The sequence below is a fragment of the Symphalangus syndactylus genome, chromosome 13 (assembly GCF_028878055.3).
Source record: "Symphalangus syndactylus isolate Jambi chromosome 13, NHGRI_mSymSyn1-v2.1_pri, whole genome shotgun sequence".
Classification (NCBI taxonomy): Eukaryota; Metazoa; Chordata; class Mammalia; order Primates; family Hylobatidae; genus Symphalangus; species Symphalangus syndactylus.
In genome coordinates this window covers 118,582,501-118,600,226 of record NC_072435.2, presented here as the reverse complement: position 1 = coordinate 118,600,226, position 17,726 = coordinate 118,582,501, and the positions used below count along the sequence as shown (strand labels likewise).

Below are 17,726 nucleotides of genomic sequence, written 5' to 3'. Positions count from 1 at the left end.
CCTGGAGGTGCAGGGACCCTGGGAGGGGCAGGAGAAGGGGCATTTCTTTTGTTTTTTTTTTTTTTTTTTTTTTTTTGAGACAGCGTCTCAATCTGTCGCCCAGGCTGGAGTGTAGCGGCATGATCTCCACCGCCTGGGTTCAAGTGATTCTCCTGCCTCAGCCTCCCGAGTAGCTGGGACTACAGGCATGAGCCACCACGCCTGGTTAATTTTTATATTTTTTTTAGTAGAGACAGTGTTTCACCATGTTGGCCAGGCTGGTCTTGAACCCCTGACCTCAAGCGATCTGCCTGCCTTGGCCTCCCAAAATGCTGGGATTACAGATGTGAGCCACTGTGGCTGGCCAGGGTCATTTCATAGTGATCAGCTGGTCTGATCACTCATGTCTTCTTTTTTTCTTCTCGTCCCTTCTCTGGGGACTTAGCAATGCACTCAGACCCCCACATCCCCTCTTTACGGCTCACCTGATTCAGAAAGCTTCAGCTCACAATCCATGTAATCAAACATCTCCACAGTGAGCTGGAAGCTACGCAAGAGAAGTGGGGGAAGAGATGAAAAAGGGTGGGTGGGCCCACCAACTTGTCCTGAGACCCCCCGTCCAGTGGGGACGGAGGCACCGCCGACACCATGGCTCTGGTGAGTCAGCGTGCCTCTGCCAGGACGACAGTCCTTCAAGTACACCCCACCCTTTTAACTTCACCCTCTGTCCCTGGGAGCGTGAGCGTCAACCAACAAGGCCACGGACTCATTCAACCCCACTGCCCCATGCGGATGCCTGGGCGTGAGACACGGTAGGAAGGAATGGGGAAGCCGAGGGGAAGTGGCCATGTAGCCATGCAGAGTGACTCACATGTTGTTGACATCGGTCCCAGCTGCCTTCTCCAATACCTCGTCTGTCACTTCCAGGCCCGCGGGAAACTGGGGATGCTGTGGAGAGAACCCCCACCCAGCGGCCACTGAACCAGGGCCCCCCCACCCCCACCCAGTGGCCACTGAACCAGGGCCCCCCCTTACCCAGCAGCCACTGAACCAGGGCCCCCCACCCCCACCCAGCAGCCACTGAACCAGGGGGCCCCACGCTGGGCCCTGGGCCCTGCTCTTGGCAGACCCAGGCTGTGGTCCACATAGGTGGCAGAGGGCAGTGGAGGGGGTTGGGAGGAGGGGAGCACCCGGCCAGGACAGTGGAGACTGAGAAAGCCCAGTGCCCACGTCCACGGAAACGCCTGGGGAAGCCCAGTGCCCACGTCCACGGAAACGCCTGGGGAAGCCCAGTGCCCACGTCCACGGAAACGCCTGGGGAAGCCCAGTGCCCACGTCCACGGAAACGCCTGGGGAAGCCCAGTGCCCACGTCCACGGAAACGCCTGGGGAAGCCCAGTGCCCACGTCCACGGAAACGCCTGGGGAGGCCCGTGCCCACGTCCACGGAAACGCCTGGGAAAGCCCAGTGCCCACGTCCACGGAAACGCCTGGGGAAGCCCAGTGCCCACGTCCACGGAAACGCCTGGGAAAGCCCAGTGCCCACGTCCACGGAAACGCCTGGGAAAGCCCAGTGCCCACGTCCACGGAAACGCCTGGGGAAGCCCAGTGCCCACGTCCACGGAAACGCCTGGGGAAGCCTGTGCCCACGTCCACGGAAACGCCTGGGGAAGCCCGTGCCCACGTCCACGGAAACGCCTGGGGAAGCCCGTGCCCACGTCCACGGAAACGCCTGGGGAAGCCCGTGCCCACGTCCACGGAAACGCCTGGGGAAGCCCGTGCCCACGTCCACGGAAACGCCTGGGGAAGCCCGTGCCCACGTCCACGGAAACGCCTGAGGTGTTCTAGGAGCTTCGTGGCGCCCCTGGCTTCCCTGTCTCCTCTTTAGTCATAGTTGGGACAAGAAGGTGAATGGAAAGACTCATGGAGAGGACAGATCCCACCCTCGATGTCCCAACACGTGCCATCACGTCACAGTGGGAAAAGCCCACGGGTTCCTCAGCCCCATGACTCCCCCGAGGAAACCACCTTGAGGTGGAAGGAGATCTTGGTCAGCAGCAGCTTGGTGTAGACATTCACCAGCTGTCCATACCGGTCATGCAGATGTCCCTGTGGGAAGACAGGGTGAGGGGCCACGGCTCGTGAACATGTCCAAGAGTCCTCAAGGACCTGGGCATGAGAGTGACCCACCACCGGGCACTTCTTCATTCAACAAACGTCTTCTCCCAGCCTCCACCAACCTCCCTCTCTGTCTCTAGCTTTTTCCCTTAATCTTCCTCCTTGTCATTCCTGCCAAAGAAACTCTTGTGAGGAGAGAGCTCTTTGTCCAGGGCAGCAGGCCAATTCTGAGCAGGGACGCTTTATTAAAGTGCTGGTGCTGGCAGGGAGGCACATCCCGACGGGCGCCTGGACACATCCTCCCTGCTCCCTCCTCCAGCCCCATGGCCCCTGCGGCCGGGCCAGCTGGGCCTGCATCTGCAGATGGCACCATGGGCAATGTTTTCCTCACTTCAAGGGAAGTGAGTCAGGGCAGTGGTCCTGGGTTGGATAATGCCCTGGTCAGGCCTCCCTGTGGGTCCCCGGTCCAGGGCCTGCCCTGCTCCTATGTCCCTGCCTAGGCAGAAGAGCACCCCACAGTGCTCCAGAGAGAATCAGGCCAAGGCCCTCTGCCCACCAGGGACATCTCTAACTCCTGAGGTCTTGCAGTGCATCCATATTGCAGGCTCCCAGGGCTCTCGGGCCTTACTGTGTCTAAGGATCATCCGGCAAGTGTGCTCAAAATGCAGACCTCCAGTCCTGATTCTTCCGCAGCAGCAGCTCTGCGGGAGCCCAGGAACCTGCGCCCTGCCACAGGCTCTCTAACCACCACTGAGGTGCCCGGGCTGTGGTCTTGCCACATTTCCCAACTCGTGAGGACTAAAGGGCCCTGGTGACTTCGGAGCTGGAGGGCCCACTGGTTATGCCTGTGGAGTGCCCTGGGTCAGGCCTTCAAAGGCAGGCAGCATCTCCCCGTGCTGCCCCTCCCACTGTCGCCCCTGGGAAAACCCAGCCACCCGCAGGGAACTGCCCAGAGGGAGCCACCCTTCGCTCAGCCCCACACGCTCGGGAAAGCCCTGAATGCCAGGCAGGACCTAGACTGGCTGGACCTACCCACAGGTCTCCGATCTCCCGGATGTTGCTGCGGTACCGCTGGCAGTCATGCAGCACCTGCAGTGCAGGGAACACGGGAGGGGGAGAGTGTCCAGGACCCTGTGGTAGGGCCCTGAGACACGCACTCCCCACCCGAGGTGGGAGGAACAGCCCAGAGCTACGGGGACAGGAACAGGGCCAGAGCCCGCATGCCAGCGGGACAGTGCCCCAGCTCCGGGGAGCAGAGGGAGCAGCTGCTACTCACATTGGGGTGCCCATCTCGAAGGACCTTGTGGAGGACGTGGCAGAACTTCCAGCTCAGAATGGAGCTGCTGGGCAGCGGCAGCCCGATGGCGTAGGACCAGAAGGTGAAAGCCCCCTTCTCATGGTGTGTGCCCAGAATGATGCCTGCAATGTCAAGGCCAAGTGTGGAAGCACAGACTGGAGTACGGGGGCTCAGCAAACCCAGCTGAGAGAGGCCAGAGCTGCCGGAAGAGGGCCGGCCCCCAATCACGTGCCCATCAGCCCCAGGTCACCAGAGCTCCAGTGTCCAGCCAAGGGGACAGGAGTTAGGGGAAGACAAGGAAACCTTCATTGGGCCCAATGGGGGCGTTTTTGTGATGAGACTGAGATGGGAAGGAGCCAAGCCGCACGGGACCCTCCTCCCCTGGCTCAGTGAGGGACCTTGTGACCCCGGCACAGCTGACCGCAGGCCACCTGCAGCGCTACGCTGCTCCCACATCCACACCCGAACCCTGGGCCCAAGAGCCAGCCAAGGATACGCCGGGCGTGCTTCTCCTTCACGGGGGCCTCCTGGGTGTTGATGGCTTTGCTGATGCTGATGGCCTGTGAGGGACAAAGGAGCAGTGTTTAGAGCCCCAGGCAGCCACCCCAGGAGACATCACCCCAAGGGGGAGAAGCACAATACTGAACAGGATTCTGCCTGGGTTCAAGGCCAGCGGAGCAATGGGGGAGACAGGAATCCCCTCAACCTAAGCCTCTGAAGGACTTCCCTGTGCCTGATCGGTGCAGCCGGAACTACAGTGAAAACCAAGAGCTCCAGGAGTCAGGGGACAAGGACCAAAGCTGGGCTATGGCTCCGGGAGGCCATCCTGCCCAAAACCTGCAAGACTTGACTCTGCTGACAGATGTGGTGCCCTGAGCCCCAGGTCATGGCCCAGTGTGGTGTCCTCCGGCCCCATCTCCCCTTGGGGAAAAGCAACTGAGAGTGGAGCTCCCAGCTGGGGCCCACCTGGCCTTTGCGGCACCCCATGAAGGGTGCACATCACATTGTCCCCACTCTCTCGGGAGGCATTCCCAGGAAACTTAGGCTAAGCCCAGGGCCTGTGGCCCACTGCCCCATAGGCTGCCCCCTCCTGGGTGGGGCCTCGCCCTGTCAATCTGTGTCAAGCTCCTGCTGCCACCTGCAGCCCAGCCAGGGGCGGAGGAAGGCAGGAGTGGGGTCTGCAGCTGTCACCCAGAGCTGCGCAAGTGGCACCTTCACACTTGACCAAGGCCAGAATCTCGGCATCCCTCTCGCTCCACCTACGGCAGTCTCATCCCTTCCCCCACCCCCAGCTACTGCCCCCTTTTCCGAGAAGGCTTCCTGGACGTGACTGTGCTCTCGAGGAAGGCTCACGGCGGTACTGTCACTACCACCCAGCCCTGGCTCCATGAGGCATGGGGTATTTCTCATGCGGGAACAGGTCTGCTAAGCCTCTGTCCCCCACCACCAATGGTGGACTGAGAAGAGCTGCCCAGGCCATGAGCGGGAGGGATGGGGCCTCGACAGATGCAGACACTGAGATGGGACACGCAGCTCCGGGCCAGCCATTCTCCCCAGCCCCCAGCCTCAGCCAGGGCAGCTGGGCTCCAGAGCCACAGGCTGGCCTGAGCCAGGCAGGCCTTGCAGGGCAGGGAGCTGGCTTGCAGGACAGTGCAGCGCTCCTGCACCTTCTCCCCGGATGCCACTGTGCTCTCCCACCCAGCACCGGAGCAGAGGACATCCAATTAGGGTCTACTGTGGAATTTCCTCTGTGAGAAAAGCCAGCCCAGGAGGCTGGGGGGCCCTTCCTGGTGGGACCTCAGATGGGAGCTGGGGGACTGTGGGGCTGGGCCAGGCAGTCTCTGGGCCACCCCTGGCCCCTAGAACGATTCTGGCCCCCTTTCACACACAGGGCCCATTGTACTGGACCCTCCCAGGCAGGCATCCTGGGGCTGCCCTGAGCCCTGCTCCCCGTAGTCGGGGAGGAGCTGCGGTCCCATCTCAAGGAACCAGGACCTGAGGAAACGCACAGAGGCTCTGGTGGGCCTGATCCTGAGGGCTGCCCAGCCAGTGGCCCCCAGGCCTCAGCTCCTTCCTTGAACAAACTCGTCTCCACTGTGAGAAGCCATGGCTGTGAGTGTCACGCCCCTACCAAGGCGGAACATTGCCCATGACAGCAGCGATGATGATGATAAGGATCCTCAGTGCCCAGCCCCAGCCAGGCATGGGCAACTCGCCTCCCAGCAACAGCCCAGGGAAGTGGTGACGATCCCATTTTCCTGGTGAGGAAACTGAGGCACAGAGGCTTATATACTTGTCTGTACAGCTAATAAGGACAAAGGCAGGGTTCAAAGCCAGGTCTGTCTGATTCCACAACCTGTGTCCTTAGTGACTCTGAACAGCCCCCAGGCAGTTCCTTCTGTGGGGAGGGGCTCCCAAGGCAGGAGGCAGGGGCTGTGCCTTTCCCCAGCTCATCGGCAAGCAGCTGTCCCTTCACAAGCCAGGCGTGTCCGTCTCCGGGGAGTGTAACCCCATCCCCAGCTGCCGACACCTGAGCTGCCACCTGGTTCGGAAGATTCCTGGCAAGAAGGGTGGAGGCGAAGTGACTGGTGCAGACCTGGCACCAGAGAGGCTGTAGACCCAGAGATGCGGGGGTTTCTCTTGACACTGAAGAAACCCCAGGACGGGGCTGAGATAGGGACCCTGGAAGCAGAGAACACATTCTGGGGTAATGGGCTGCCCTCTCCTCTTTGCGAGGAAAGACACACTGAGGCCAAGGTGCAGCCACCCCTGTGCCCCCAGGCCCCAGGCTCCAGATGCCCACACAGCAGAGCTCCAGCTCCCCGCACCCGGCACCCTCACACCTCCCTGCAGCCGCCCTGTTGAAATCTGCACCTCCTGGATGGATGGTCTCTGAGGACCGGGAACCCTCGGACAGTGGAATGTTTCCTTATTTATCACCCTCTCCCCTCACCCAGCACTCAGCAACACGAGGGGAAGAAGATCGGCCTATAGGTGCTGCTGAACCCCCGGCTCCTCAACAGTGCCTGGCACGCGAATGACTTTCATGGCAGGAGGGAGGCCCCAGGAATGCAGCGTGACGGGGCATGTCTTGGGCACATGGCATGGTCTGCTGTGCGCCTGGGCCTCAGTGCTGCCTGCTCCCCGCGCTGGCGGCAGGGGACAGGATCCGTGGCAGCAGGGCCCTCCCGGGCAGGGTGCCGGCTGGCTCTGGGAACACAGCCCCGTTGTGTCTAGGATGGGCAGATGTGTGCACCAGGCTCGGAGCGCCACACAAGGAAGCACAGTGCTCGCACAGTGGGAGTCTGTGGCTGCTCCGTGGGCCTTGCCTCTGACCAGGCAGTAGCAGCTAAGCCCTGTCCCAGGAGAAGCACGGGCAGGTCCCAGTGATGTCCCACCTACTCCCGTCTGCTGCTGACCCTCCTTTGAGGAAGTGGCTCCAGGGGTCTGAGGGGCCGCGGCAGTGCAGGTGCTCAGGGGCTCACTCTGCGGTGAAATCCACACAGGGTGTCCTTGACACAGCTCCGCTCTGAGGCTTACAGTCCCGAAGCGGGTCCAACTGCCAGCAATACTTGGTTCTGGGTCCTGAGGTTCTCAACATGCTATCCTCATAGCTGCCAAGTGGGGTGAACGTCGTTCTCCCCATTTTGAAGGTGAGGAAACTGCAGTGTGCCATGGGAGGTAGAGGGCTGCCCAGGCCCATCGCTGGGTTCTCTCTAGCCTGCATTTGTGCCCCGTGTGGCCCCTTGGGCCAGAACAACCCCAGCAGCTCTGACACAGGCCAGAGGCTGGCTGGTCAGCTGCCACAGAGACACCCCTTCGGGGCAGCGCAGCCTTTGAGGAGTGGAAGGGATTGATTACAGATCTCAGCTCAGGGTGGAAAAACCCAGTGCTAGAGAAAGGAAGATCATAAGGACACATGTGACCGCCCTGGGGTCTGTCCGCTACTCAGCACCCACAGCTCCCATCCGGCTCCCAAGAAGCAGGGGCCTCACATAGAGCCTGGCAGGGCAGTTTCCACACAGCTGTGAGTGGCTGTGGGACCAGGGCTCTGCAGGGGATGCAGTGATAATGGGCAGCATGAGAACATGAGGAGGGGGATGCTGTTCTTCCCACTGCTGGGCACAACAGGGAGGGGTGTCTGGCTGGGTCAGGGGAGGTCTCTGGAGGAAGCAGGGCAGAAGCGATAATGGAGGGGGACCAGGCGCAGTGGCGCACGCCTATAATCTCAGCACTTTGGGAAGCTGAGGTGGGAGGATCACTTGTGCCCAGGAGTTCAAGCCCAGCCTAGCAAGACCCCATCTCTACCAAAAATAATTTAAAACTTAGCCGGGTGTGGTGGTGCACGGCTGTAGACCCCTGCTACTCAGAAGGCTGAGAATTGCTTGGGTCCAGGAGTTCCAAGCTGCAGTGAGCCATGACAGCACCACTGCACTCCATCCTGGGTGACAGAGTGAGAAGCTGCCTCTGAAAAGTAAAAATAATAGGCCGGCGCGGTGGCTCACGCCTGTCATCCCAGCACTTTGCGAGACTGAGGCAGGTGGATCACTTGAGGGCAGGAGTTTGAGACCAGCCTGGCCAACATGGCGAAACTCCCGTCTCTACTAAAAATACAAAAATTAGCCGGGCATGGTGGTGTGTGCCTGTAATCCCAGCTATTCAGGAAGCTGAGGCAGAGAATCGCTTGAACCTGGGAGGCTGCAGTGAGCCAAGATCATGCCACTGCACTCCAGCCTGGGCAACAGAGCTAAACTCCATCTCAAACAAAACAAAATAGAGAGTTCCACAGCAGCCGTGAGACACCTTGTGGAAGGGAGTTGGAGGGTCCACAGAGACAGCAGAGAGGGGCAGAGTGAGGTCAGCTCCTGCCTGGTTCCACCGACCCTGCAGCTTTTCGGGTCTCGAAAAATCCTCAGAGTCCACACCCACGCCCCAGGGGCCCCACCTGCTCACAACTCTCCAAGCCTGCTCTTATCCTGCCCAGTGCCGGCAGCAGGAACGGCCTGACCTTTAAGGGCAGAGAGTAGGGACAAAGCTCAGGGGTACCCAGGGGCCCAGGGCGCAGGTGAGGCTGTGCAGATACACTCAGGATAACTGGCATCGCCAAGTGTGTAAGAACATACTCTATGCCATAAGGCCAGCAGACAGGTCTCAATAACCTATTAATAAAATCAATTTTATTGAGCTCAGCCTTGTACTGGGCCCCGAGCAGACAGCATTGTTCCGGTGTTACCTCATTAATGCTCATAAGGAACCTCGGAGCAGGCGGGCAAGGGAGGACATTGAGGCTGCAGGTTAACCACCTGTCCAAGGTCATAAATAACAAAAAAAATGTGGACCAGAGATGGACCAGAGATGGAGATGGAGCCCCTCAGGCCCCCCCCAGGCGGCCCTGGGCTGCATGGCCTTCACAGTTCTGGGTGCGGCGTAAGGCTGGGTGCGGGAGAAGTGTGTCAGCGTAGACGTCCTTATTGTCCCACCACAGGAACCCCGCTCCCCAAGGGCCTGCTAACATGCCTCCAAATTGGGAGTGGGCTCTGGATCAGGATGTGTTCAAATCCCGAGTAATGAAGGCCTTGGGGCTGGCAGAGCCAAGGGGCCTTCCCACTGCCCCCATCCCTTGGAGAGAGGGCATCTGCCTCTGGGCTGTGGCCTTCAGCTCAGCTCAGTGGCCAGGGGGAGCCCAAGCCCTCAGGATACACCTGCCCTGCTTCCAGGAACAATCAGGCCAGACGGGGCCCGCTGACCCGTGAGCAGCCCAGAGCTGCACTGGTCTCTGGACTGAGACTCACGGGGCGCACCCCGGTGAGCATCTCAGAGTGCTGCTTCAGAAGGGGGGGAGATCAGGGTGAGGCAGGGGATGCTCCTGAGAGGCTCCTGGCCCAGGCCTGATGTGGACTCCAGATGGAAACAGACCGCAGGAATGGGCACTGTCAGCAAAGCCAGGCGACCGAGCTGGGAGGCTCCAGGCAGCAGCCGCCCCACATGCCAACCCCACAGCACCCTGTGGCCCAGGAGGCTCCGGAGTTGTCTGTCCACTGATTATACTCTGTCCCCACCTCCAACCCCCGAATACAGGGACATCTTCCTTCCTGCTGTATCTCTAGGCCCAAACCAACATCTGGCTGTCAGCAAATCCCCACTGGGCAAAGGGAAGGGTGAACACTCAAAGGAACAAGAGCTCTTTCAAAGACAAGTACTGGACGACTTCAGGGCACCAAGTCTCTCCTTCTCCAGCTAATAATTTATCCACTAGAGCTGCATAGTAAAAGTAACTATAAAACAATTTCTATTTTTAAAAGCAACCCTGAAATGAATCAGACGTAAGCCTCCTTGTGCTGTTATCGTGGCACCTAACAGCAGCACTCGGCAGGGACAAGAACGTTCTTCAAAGAGCTGGGGCACACGGACGGACGCTGGCAGAGCGGCGGGTTATTTTGGTTTAGCATTTCCAAAGAGTTGGTTGAAGGACAGAGAGATCTCATTCAAATGCGTTTGTCCCCTCAAAGGCCATTGACAGAGCAAACACAGGGTTTCTGTAGCTGAGGAGGCCGGGATACGGCCACATGCAAAGCAGCGAGGTGGACAGCTGGGTCAGCTCCGGCAGACAGGAAGTCAGGGGCAACTGCTCGGCTCCATTTAACCTGTATCTCCCCTCACTCTCACCCAGGCCTGCTTGGTCCTGGCCGCTCCATCATTTCAGCGTTTAGGAAAGCTCCCGAGGGGAGCATGAGAGCCCAGGTTCCCCAGGACGCTGGTTACAATGTTGCCGCCTGACCCACTGCCACCTCTGCCCCAGGCTTTGTGGGTGACACCCAGTAGTAGGACTGTTCCTGCGTTACCCCTCTGCCAGGCTAGCTCTGGAAGTGACAGGCAGCCAGTTCGTGCAGTTTTGTTCCCTGGGCCCTGGTGACATCACTCCACAAACCCGTCTGTCCCAAAAGCCAGGGGCCTGAGTCACCTCCAGGCAGATGAACCTACTGCAGTTTGAGGATCATGTTTATTTTAACCAGAGAAAAAACAATCTCGCCCCAACTAAACTTTTCTCCAGGGCTCAGTCATTCCCTAGAATGGATGGCCATGAGCCTTTCAGACCTCACCAAGAGGACAGCATCAAAGAAGGGAGACCACTGGCCCCTGGGCATCCTCTCATCCAGCCACTTAGGACGTGGCCCTGACTGAGGACCCCAGGGTAGGTGGCCGGTGCAGGTCTGAGCAGTTGCTCAGGGAGCTCGGCAAGGAGGTGACACACTCCCACTTCTCAGGCAAGCCTGGTCTACACACGCGCCCACCCCATGTCTGTCTGCTTCCTCCCGCTCTGCTGGGCCAGCCGCAGCATGTCAGGGCAAATGTGGAAGCAGCACAAATGATGTCATGAGGACTGGGCAGCACAGAGAAGCTTGGGCAGGAGGATGGCAGCAGGTGGCTGCACAGAGGAGGTGATATGCAAGTCAACATCGCAGATTACCAAGTTGGGCGGGGAGGGGGGCGGGTAAGGGCATCGCCAACAGAGCAGCCAAGGCGTCTCAGGTTAGCCGGCTGGGTATCCCTGTCCCTCGGCCAAGCAGGCCTGGACTCCACTCAGAGGCTTTCCACTTTAAGCTGCTGGGATCCAGCGGCCAGCTGGGTTTCATTCACGAATGACCAGTGCAGTGCTGGCTGGGAGGCTGGCGTCTGGGTCGGGTCAGAGAAGGGGCCTCGTCTGTGCCTGTCCCTATTCAGAGAGTGAGCAGTTCGGCCAGGCAAGGCTCCTGCTGGCTTTGTCCGCACTTCCTGAGGCTGTCGTCCCCCAAAATATCCTCCCAACCCTGGAGAGCCTTCACAATGTGGCACCTCTGGGCTCACTCTTCCAGGGAAGGGCTGTCCCCCCATGCCTGAGTCCCCCAACCTCTGTGCAGATCCACTTTTCTCCCCAACCGCCCCAGCACACAAGGCCTCCGCTTACAGCTAAGGGCACCGGACAGAGCCCAACAGGGAGCTTGTTTCTCTCTTTCAGCCCAGCCTGCTCTTCCGAACACAATATAATAGCCAACACTTACACGGCATTCACTACACACCAGGCATTATGAACACCTGTAAATCTTCAAAACCACTCCAGGAGGTGTGTAGTAGTATTGCCTCCATTTTGTAGGTGAGGAAACTGAGGCAGAGTGGTGAACGGACAGAGCCTCTCTTTCAGCCCAGCCTGCTCTTCCGAACGCAATATAATAGCCAACACTTACACGGCATTCACTACACACCAGGCATTATGAACACCTGTAAATCTTCAAATCCACTCCAGGAGGTGTGTAGTAGTATTGCCCCCATTTTGTAGGTGAGGAAACTGAGGCAGAGTGGTGAACGGACAGAGCCAGGGGCTGAACCTGGAGCTTGCTCTTGACTGCCCTGCCATTCCACACGTGGTCACAGTTCGCATCTCTCCACCTCTTAGAGGGTACAAAGATGACTCGGACCTTCCTGGGGCATACCTCAAAGCTACAGGAACAGGCCAAATGGTAAGACAGCAAGCAGCGCTCTGGAATGTGTCATGGGCATCAAAGCACATCAGAGACAGGGACGGGGAGGTCAGGGATGGGCGGCCCCTTCCCACCCCAACCTGGACCAAGAACAGCCTCTGGAATAGCTCTCCCAGGGAGGCAATATGCAGCCCAGGGGTCAGGAAGTCAGCGGCCTGCCGGGCATCACCACGAGGGCAATGCCATGTGGGCTGATGGGGTGGAACCGAGCAGAGGATGTCACGTGGCGAGACAGCAGTGCGCATGCCCAGGAACAACGAGCTCAACGCCTGTGCCAAGCTGCGGGCAAATCACTCCTATACACGTAAACGTTGCCCTTTTCTAAAAGCCACCAGGTGATTCTAACACTTGCATTGTCCGGCACAGTAGCCGCTGGCCGGTGGGGGCTGTGAGTATTGGAAAGGTGGTGAGTCCAGACTGAGATCAGCTGTGAGTGTCCAGTACACACCTATTTCAAAGATTTAGTAGGAGAAAAAGAATGTAAATTCTCCCATTCATAATTTTTGTGGCAATTACATGTTGAAAGGGCTATCTTTTGGATATACTGGGTTAAATAAAATATGCAATCACAGTTAATCTCACCTGTTTCTGTTGACTTTTCTAGTAGTTACTAGACAATCTGAAAGTACACACGTGGCTTGCCTCTGGTTCCTCCTGGGATAGCACTGCTCTACTGTGTGCCAGGGCTGAGAAGCCCTCAGTTGTCAATAAATGTTAATCTTGACAGGATTTTGGTTTCACGGGGGATGCTAAGCATGTATGTCAGCGACCTGGAAAACTGGACCTATGAACTGTTTCCACGTATTGCTCCCCTAGACAATCCCTGGCCCCGCAGGAACCCCTCGCACCTGGGTAGTTTTATGTCTACAGTCAATGCTCACCTGCCAGACTTGGCTCACTCAGCAGTGGCCAGAGGCCTTGCAATGTAGTAAAGGGTTTCTCCCATCCTAACCTGAGAGGAATCTTCTCGGCTTGATCTCCAACCTCTGCGCCTGCAGAGGAAACTGAGGCCCAGTGAAGCAGAAAGGTTCACAGATCAGGAAAAGGCAGGACTCACCGTGAGCATTTCCAGTACTCCTAACTGAGTCCTTCTTCATGATATGCTTCAAAGATGCTTTCTTCTCTAGATTTTAAACTTTTCAGCGGAGGGAGGGAAGGGAGAAAGACGGTTGGGCCGAGTATCTGCTGAGGCCCTGCTATGCCCTAGGTGCTGTTTCATGTTTACATACTGGATGTATTAGTTCCTTATGGCTGCCATAACAAATCACACAAACTTGCAGTTCTGGAGGTCGGAAGTCTAAAACAGGTCTCACAGGACTAAAAGCAAAGTGTCAGAAAGGCTGTGTTTCCTCCTGGAGGCTCTAGGGAAGAATCCATTTCCTCGCCTTTTCCAGGTTGTGGAGGACGCCCATACTCCTTGGCTAGTGGCTCCTTCCCAGCAGCAGGCATTGGAGTCTTTCTCACACGGCCTCACTCCGACCTCCTCTCCTGCCTCCCTTGTCCACATTTAAAGACCTCTGTGATTACACTGAGCCCACCTGGTAGCCCAGGAGAATCATCCCATCTCAAGGACCATCTCAGCTGATGAGAAACTCTAATTCCAGCTGCAACGCCTTACTAAGTCATTAACATAGTCACAGGTTCCAGCTGCCACACGGTCTCTCTCTTATATCTTACAACAGCCCTATACGATAGCTGGAACGATCTGTATGGTTTTTTTTTTTCAGACAAGGACATAGATTTACGAGTTAAGCAACTTGCCAGGGACACAGGCTAGAGCCTAGGTCTACCTACCTACTAGTGCCTTTATGATACCACATCCTCTTTTTAAATGGTACAGGCAGTGCTCAGGTTCCAAATACAGGCATGCTGTATTTTGTAGTATTCTGTATTCAGAAAACAACAGTAACAAGACAATAAAAGTTTGTCACCTCCATTTTGAAAAGGGTTTTTGTTTTGTTTTGTTTTTACCAAAGGGAGTAAAGTCATAGGGAAGAAAAGCATACACTGGTTTTCTGGACATTCCCCTGGGATTATACACACACATCATGCAACAATCACAGGCACCAGCTCCCAGCAGGCACATGATCGCCTCTCTTCACACTCCTGAGCGCTAACCCCAGAGATATTTGCAAACAGGGTGTGTCCTGTCAAAAAAGCTCACAGGAAAGCAATTATCTTCCTCCTGACCCAGGAGCCCAGGGGAGGAAAGCGAGGCTGGCGGGCTAGTGAATATTTAAATTCTAAGCCAGCCTAGTGCTCCTGCCACAGCACACAGCGCTGTGGTCAATGCAAGACAAGCAGCGTATTACAAAGGAAGCCAGGTGCCTGGACTGCATGTGCTATTTTCTGTCCTGAAGGAGGCATGGAAGTAGCAACCTCAGCTCTCCAGGTCCTTTTCCACCACGGGGCCTGGCTGGCGGCTCACTTGATTATTTCTGGGAACGATTTAATTAAATATTAACCATATACAAAAACCTCATTCTTACATTCCTCAATAAGTCACTGTGAAGACGAGCAAACCCAGACAATGAACTCAAACTCCATCTTTCCAGAAAATGGTGCCCCAGAATAGGTAAGTCCTGTGACATTCACCCATTACAGTTACTCATTGTAAGTGGCCCTCTTAGCCTCCGAGAAAAACCCAGAGCAAAACAAAACAAAACAATCCACCTTCGGTGAGGCACCTGTAATCCCAACACCTTGGGAGGCCGAGGTGAGGTGGGTGGATTGCCTGAGGTCAGGAGTTCGAGACCAGCCTGTCCAACATGGTGAAACACCTTCTCTACCGAAAACACAAAAATTAGCCAGGTGTGGTGGCGCACGCTTGTAGTCCCAGCCACTTGGGAGGCTGAGGCAGGAGAATCACTTGAACCCGGGAGGCGGAGATTGCAGAGAGCTGAGATCATGCCATTGCACTCCAGCCTGGGCAACGAGAGAGACTCTGTCTTAAAAAAAAAAAAATCCACCTTCTTGTGTATCAAACCAACCACTACAATGTGTGGTCCTGTATCAGAGATTCTCTCTTTGACACTCAGGAAGGTTGCCCTTGACTTCTTACCATTCAAGAGTAAGATCAATGAAGTTGGTCCTTCACATCCCATCTCCTCCATGTAGCAATCAGACCTCTTTATACCTCCTCAAAGGCACGAGAAAAAACTCAGTGAATACACAAAGTTTCTGACAACACCCAGATCTGTCTGCCAATTCAGGTTTTCTCCCTATGATCTACAAGTTCTTGACACAATTAATTATGTATTGGTGACTTTAAATTTTTTTTAAACGACGGGCTATCCCGGCTGAACCAGTTGATGGTGATGAAGATCACAAGGATAAATTGGTAACTTGCGGCCACCTGGGTTCCAGCACTTGGCATTTCTAAAGCCTTGATATCCTCAGGATTTATTATTGCTTTCTGGGTCAATCCCAAGCACAAAGGTTAGAAGGTCTCCCTGCGTTCTCTCTCATTTCAAAACGAAAGCTGTTGTAGAGTGCATGTGCTAACTAGATGTGAAGGCAACCGCAGAAGTCATCGCTCTCTGCAAGGACAAGTGGAACGGAACTTGCAAATAGCCGCCACAAACGCAAATGTCACCAAGCAGCTTTAGACGGGAGTGGGAGGGGTCCTCTGGCTTCCTTTATCTCTAGAGTAAAATTTTTCAGCCATTTCAGTCTTGGTTGACTTATTTTGGCAAATAAACAAGTATGCCCCCCTCCACTGCCCATCCCCCAAGCCTGAGAGCACTTCAAGAGTTTGTAAAAAGCAACAGGAAACCAGAAACGCAGCAACGTCTGCATCGCGGGTCCCCGGCACAAACACAAGTACAAAACGCACACCCGCGCCCTTATTTAATTTCTAAAGCCTTCCCAGGATAGGCATCATCTGGAAGAGATACAAGCGTGGGAGGCGCAGGAAGGGAGCCCCAGGAAGTTTCTGTCTGCCGGGCGCCGGTATTTAATGAGGGGGTGTGCACCTATTTATACGTGGGCAGCGCTCGGGCAAACAAGTCTGGCGACATACGAGAAGCTCTTCACCCAGCAAATAATAGGAGACTGTGCAGCCCTGGGAAACCGCTCACGAGAGAAGGAAGCTGGGAGTTTAAGGAATTTCCTTTAAGGAAATTGCCCGTGGGGGCATCGGTTTCAGGGGGTAGGAGACGGGGGCAGGAGCCGGCAAGGAGCGGCACGGAACGGCGGGGACCCCAGTCGGGCCGCGTCGGCCCCGGGAGCACCTGGATCCCCAGCCCCCTCGGCCCCCGGCTCGCTGGGCTCGCGCACACCCAACCCCGGCCCCATCTCCGTCCCCGGCCGCCTCAGCTCCGGCGCTCCCGGCCCGCGCACACCCTGACCCCGGCCCCCTCAGCCCCGGCGCCTCTGGGCCCGAGTGCCTGGCGGGAGCGGGGAGCGCGGCTTCCGGTTCACCTGCGCGCCGGTCGGCTCGGGCCGCGGAGGCCGGCGGGGGGCGGCCGCGGAGCTCTCGGAGAGCCCGGGCGGACACAGGCCCTGCCCCCGCGCCGTCCCCCGCCCCTGGTCTGCGCCTCCCGGGCTCCAGCCGTTCGCGCGTGAGGGGACAGGGACGCCGCTTGTCCGCCTGCCCGCCGCCCGCCGCCCGCTCGCCTGGGTCTTGTCGAACTGCTCGCGCTCGGCCTCCAAGCTGTGGCCCGGCCTGCGGCTCAGCACCCGCGCTGGCACGTTCTTGATGCTGTTCATCCTGCCGCCGCCGCCCGCTCTTGCCCGGCTCCGTCCGCGCGACTCAGCCTCACGGTCCGGCAGCCCCAGCCTAGGCACCGCGAGGCCACCGCGCCGCGCCCGGGCTCGCCCGCCGGGGAGGAGCCCGCCTCGCCCCGCCCCCAACTCCAGGGCACGCCCCTCCCCCGCACACCTCCAACCCCGCCCCCCGCGCCCGCAAACGCCTCGCCCGCCCCCAACTCCAGGGCACGCCCCTCCCCCCGCACACCTCCAACCCCACCCCCCGCGATCTCGGGACACGCGCCTCTCCCCGCACACCCCCAACCCTCCAACTCGCGGCGACCCCGGCACACGCCCCGCCCCCCGCACACCTCCAACCCCCACCTCCCTCTCAAGGTTGGGGCACAGGCCAAACGCCCCCCCAGCTCCTCCCCACCTCTAATCCCCTCCCTAAACCCGGAGGGGAGGGGGGGAGGGGGAACCCATCCCTCCTCCTTCCACCCAGGGTAGGGACCCCGGCCAATTCCCTCTCCCCACCCCTTCCCCGAACTCACTAAGTCTTGTCTGCACCAGGGCAAGATCTGGTTAATTGGAGAAAATCTGGCCTCCATGAGTCTGGTCGGTGGCCGCACAGATAGACGTGTTTTTTCCTTTTTGGTCTTAACGTATGTGTCAAAAGGCACACAATGACACTCTCCCCTCTTTCTGCAATTCTAACATAGCTGCAGCTGTTATCCATGCGGGGATGCAGGATGCATTTCCAGAGACGCAGCCGGCTCCGCAACCGGACACCTCGCCAGCGCCAGGAACAATGGGGGCTGAGGCCGGGCGGTATTAGGCTGGGACAGAAGGCAGGCGGATCTGAACAGCAAAGTACACCGAGGAGATGCCGCCAGGGGTGGCGTGAGGCTTTTTAAAACCATTATTATTGGCTTCCCCTTAAAATCACTGGTCACAAGGCTGAAGTGAAAAAATAAATAAAAGCCCAGAGTCCTCTCTAAGCGTAGCTCTCAGATGGGTATTGTGTTTCTGCTGTTTCTCTTTCCTATGGGAATGCAGATGTGAAATCATACATAAAGGTCCCTTGCTTTTGAAGGGAGAGGCACCGCCTGCCTGTAAGGAGGAAAAT

At 57.6% G+C, this 17,726-nt stretch overlaps 1 protein-coding gene across 5 annotated transcripts in view; it reads right to left on the bottom strand.

Moving 5' to 3' along the window:
* The window catches only part of HIP1R (huntingtin interacting protein 1 related), a 28,436-nt gene extending 11,108 nt beyond the window's left edge, over positions 1 to 17,328 (bottom strand). The window contains exons 1-7 of one of the 5 annotated variants that reach the window (XM_063614658.1): positions 17,152 to 17,328; positions 3,889 to 3,952; positions 3,372 to 3,514; positions 3,128 to 3,184; positions 2,006 to 2,086; positions 851 to 927; positions 465 to 526 (exon numbers count right to left, since the gene is read on the bottom strand). In XM_063614658.1, coding sequence (XP_063470728.1) covers positions 465 to 526; positions 851 to 927; positions 2,006 to 2,086; positions 3,128 to 3,184; positions 3,372 to 3,514; positions 3,889 to 3,952; positions 17,152 to 17,208 — 541 coding nt within the window. In that variant the 5' untranslated portion in view covers positions 17,209 to 17,328. Of the gene's footprint in view, positions 1 to 464; positions 527 to 850; positions 928 to 2,005; positions 2,087 to 3,127; positions 3,185 to 3,371; positions 3,515 to 3,888; positions 3,953 to 12,789; positions 12,809 to 16,525; positions 16,761 to 17,151 lie in introns of those variants that run through there. The other 4 variants (XM_055237974.2, XM_055237973.2, XM_063614657.1 and 1 more) reach the window with 4 other exon arrangements.
* Between the last annotated feature and the right edge of the window lie 398 nt (positions 17,329 to 17,726).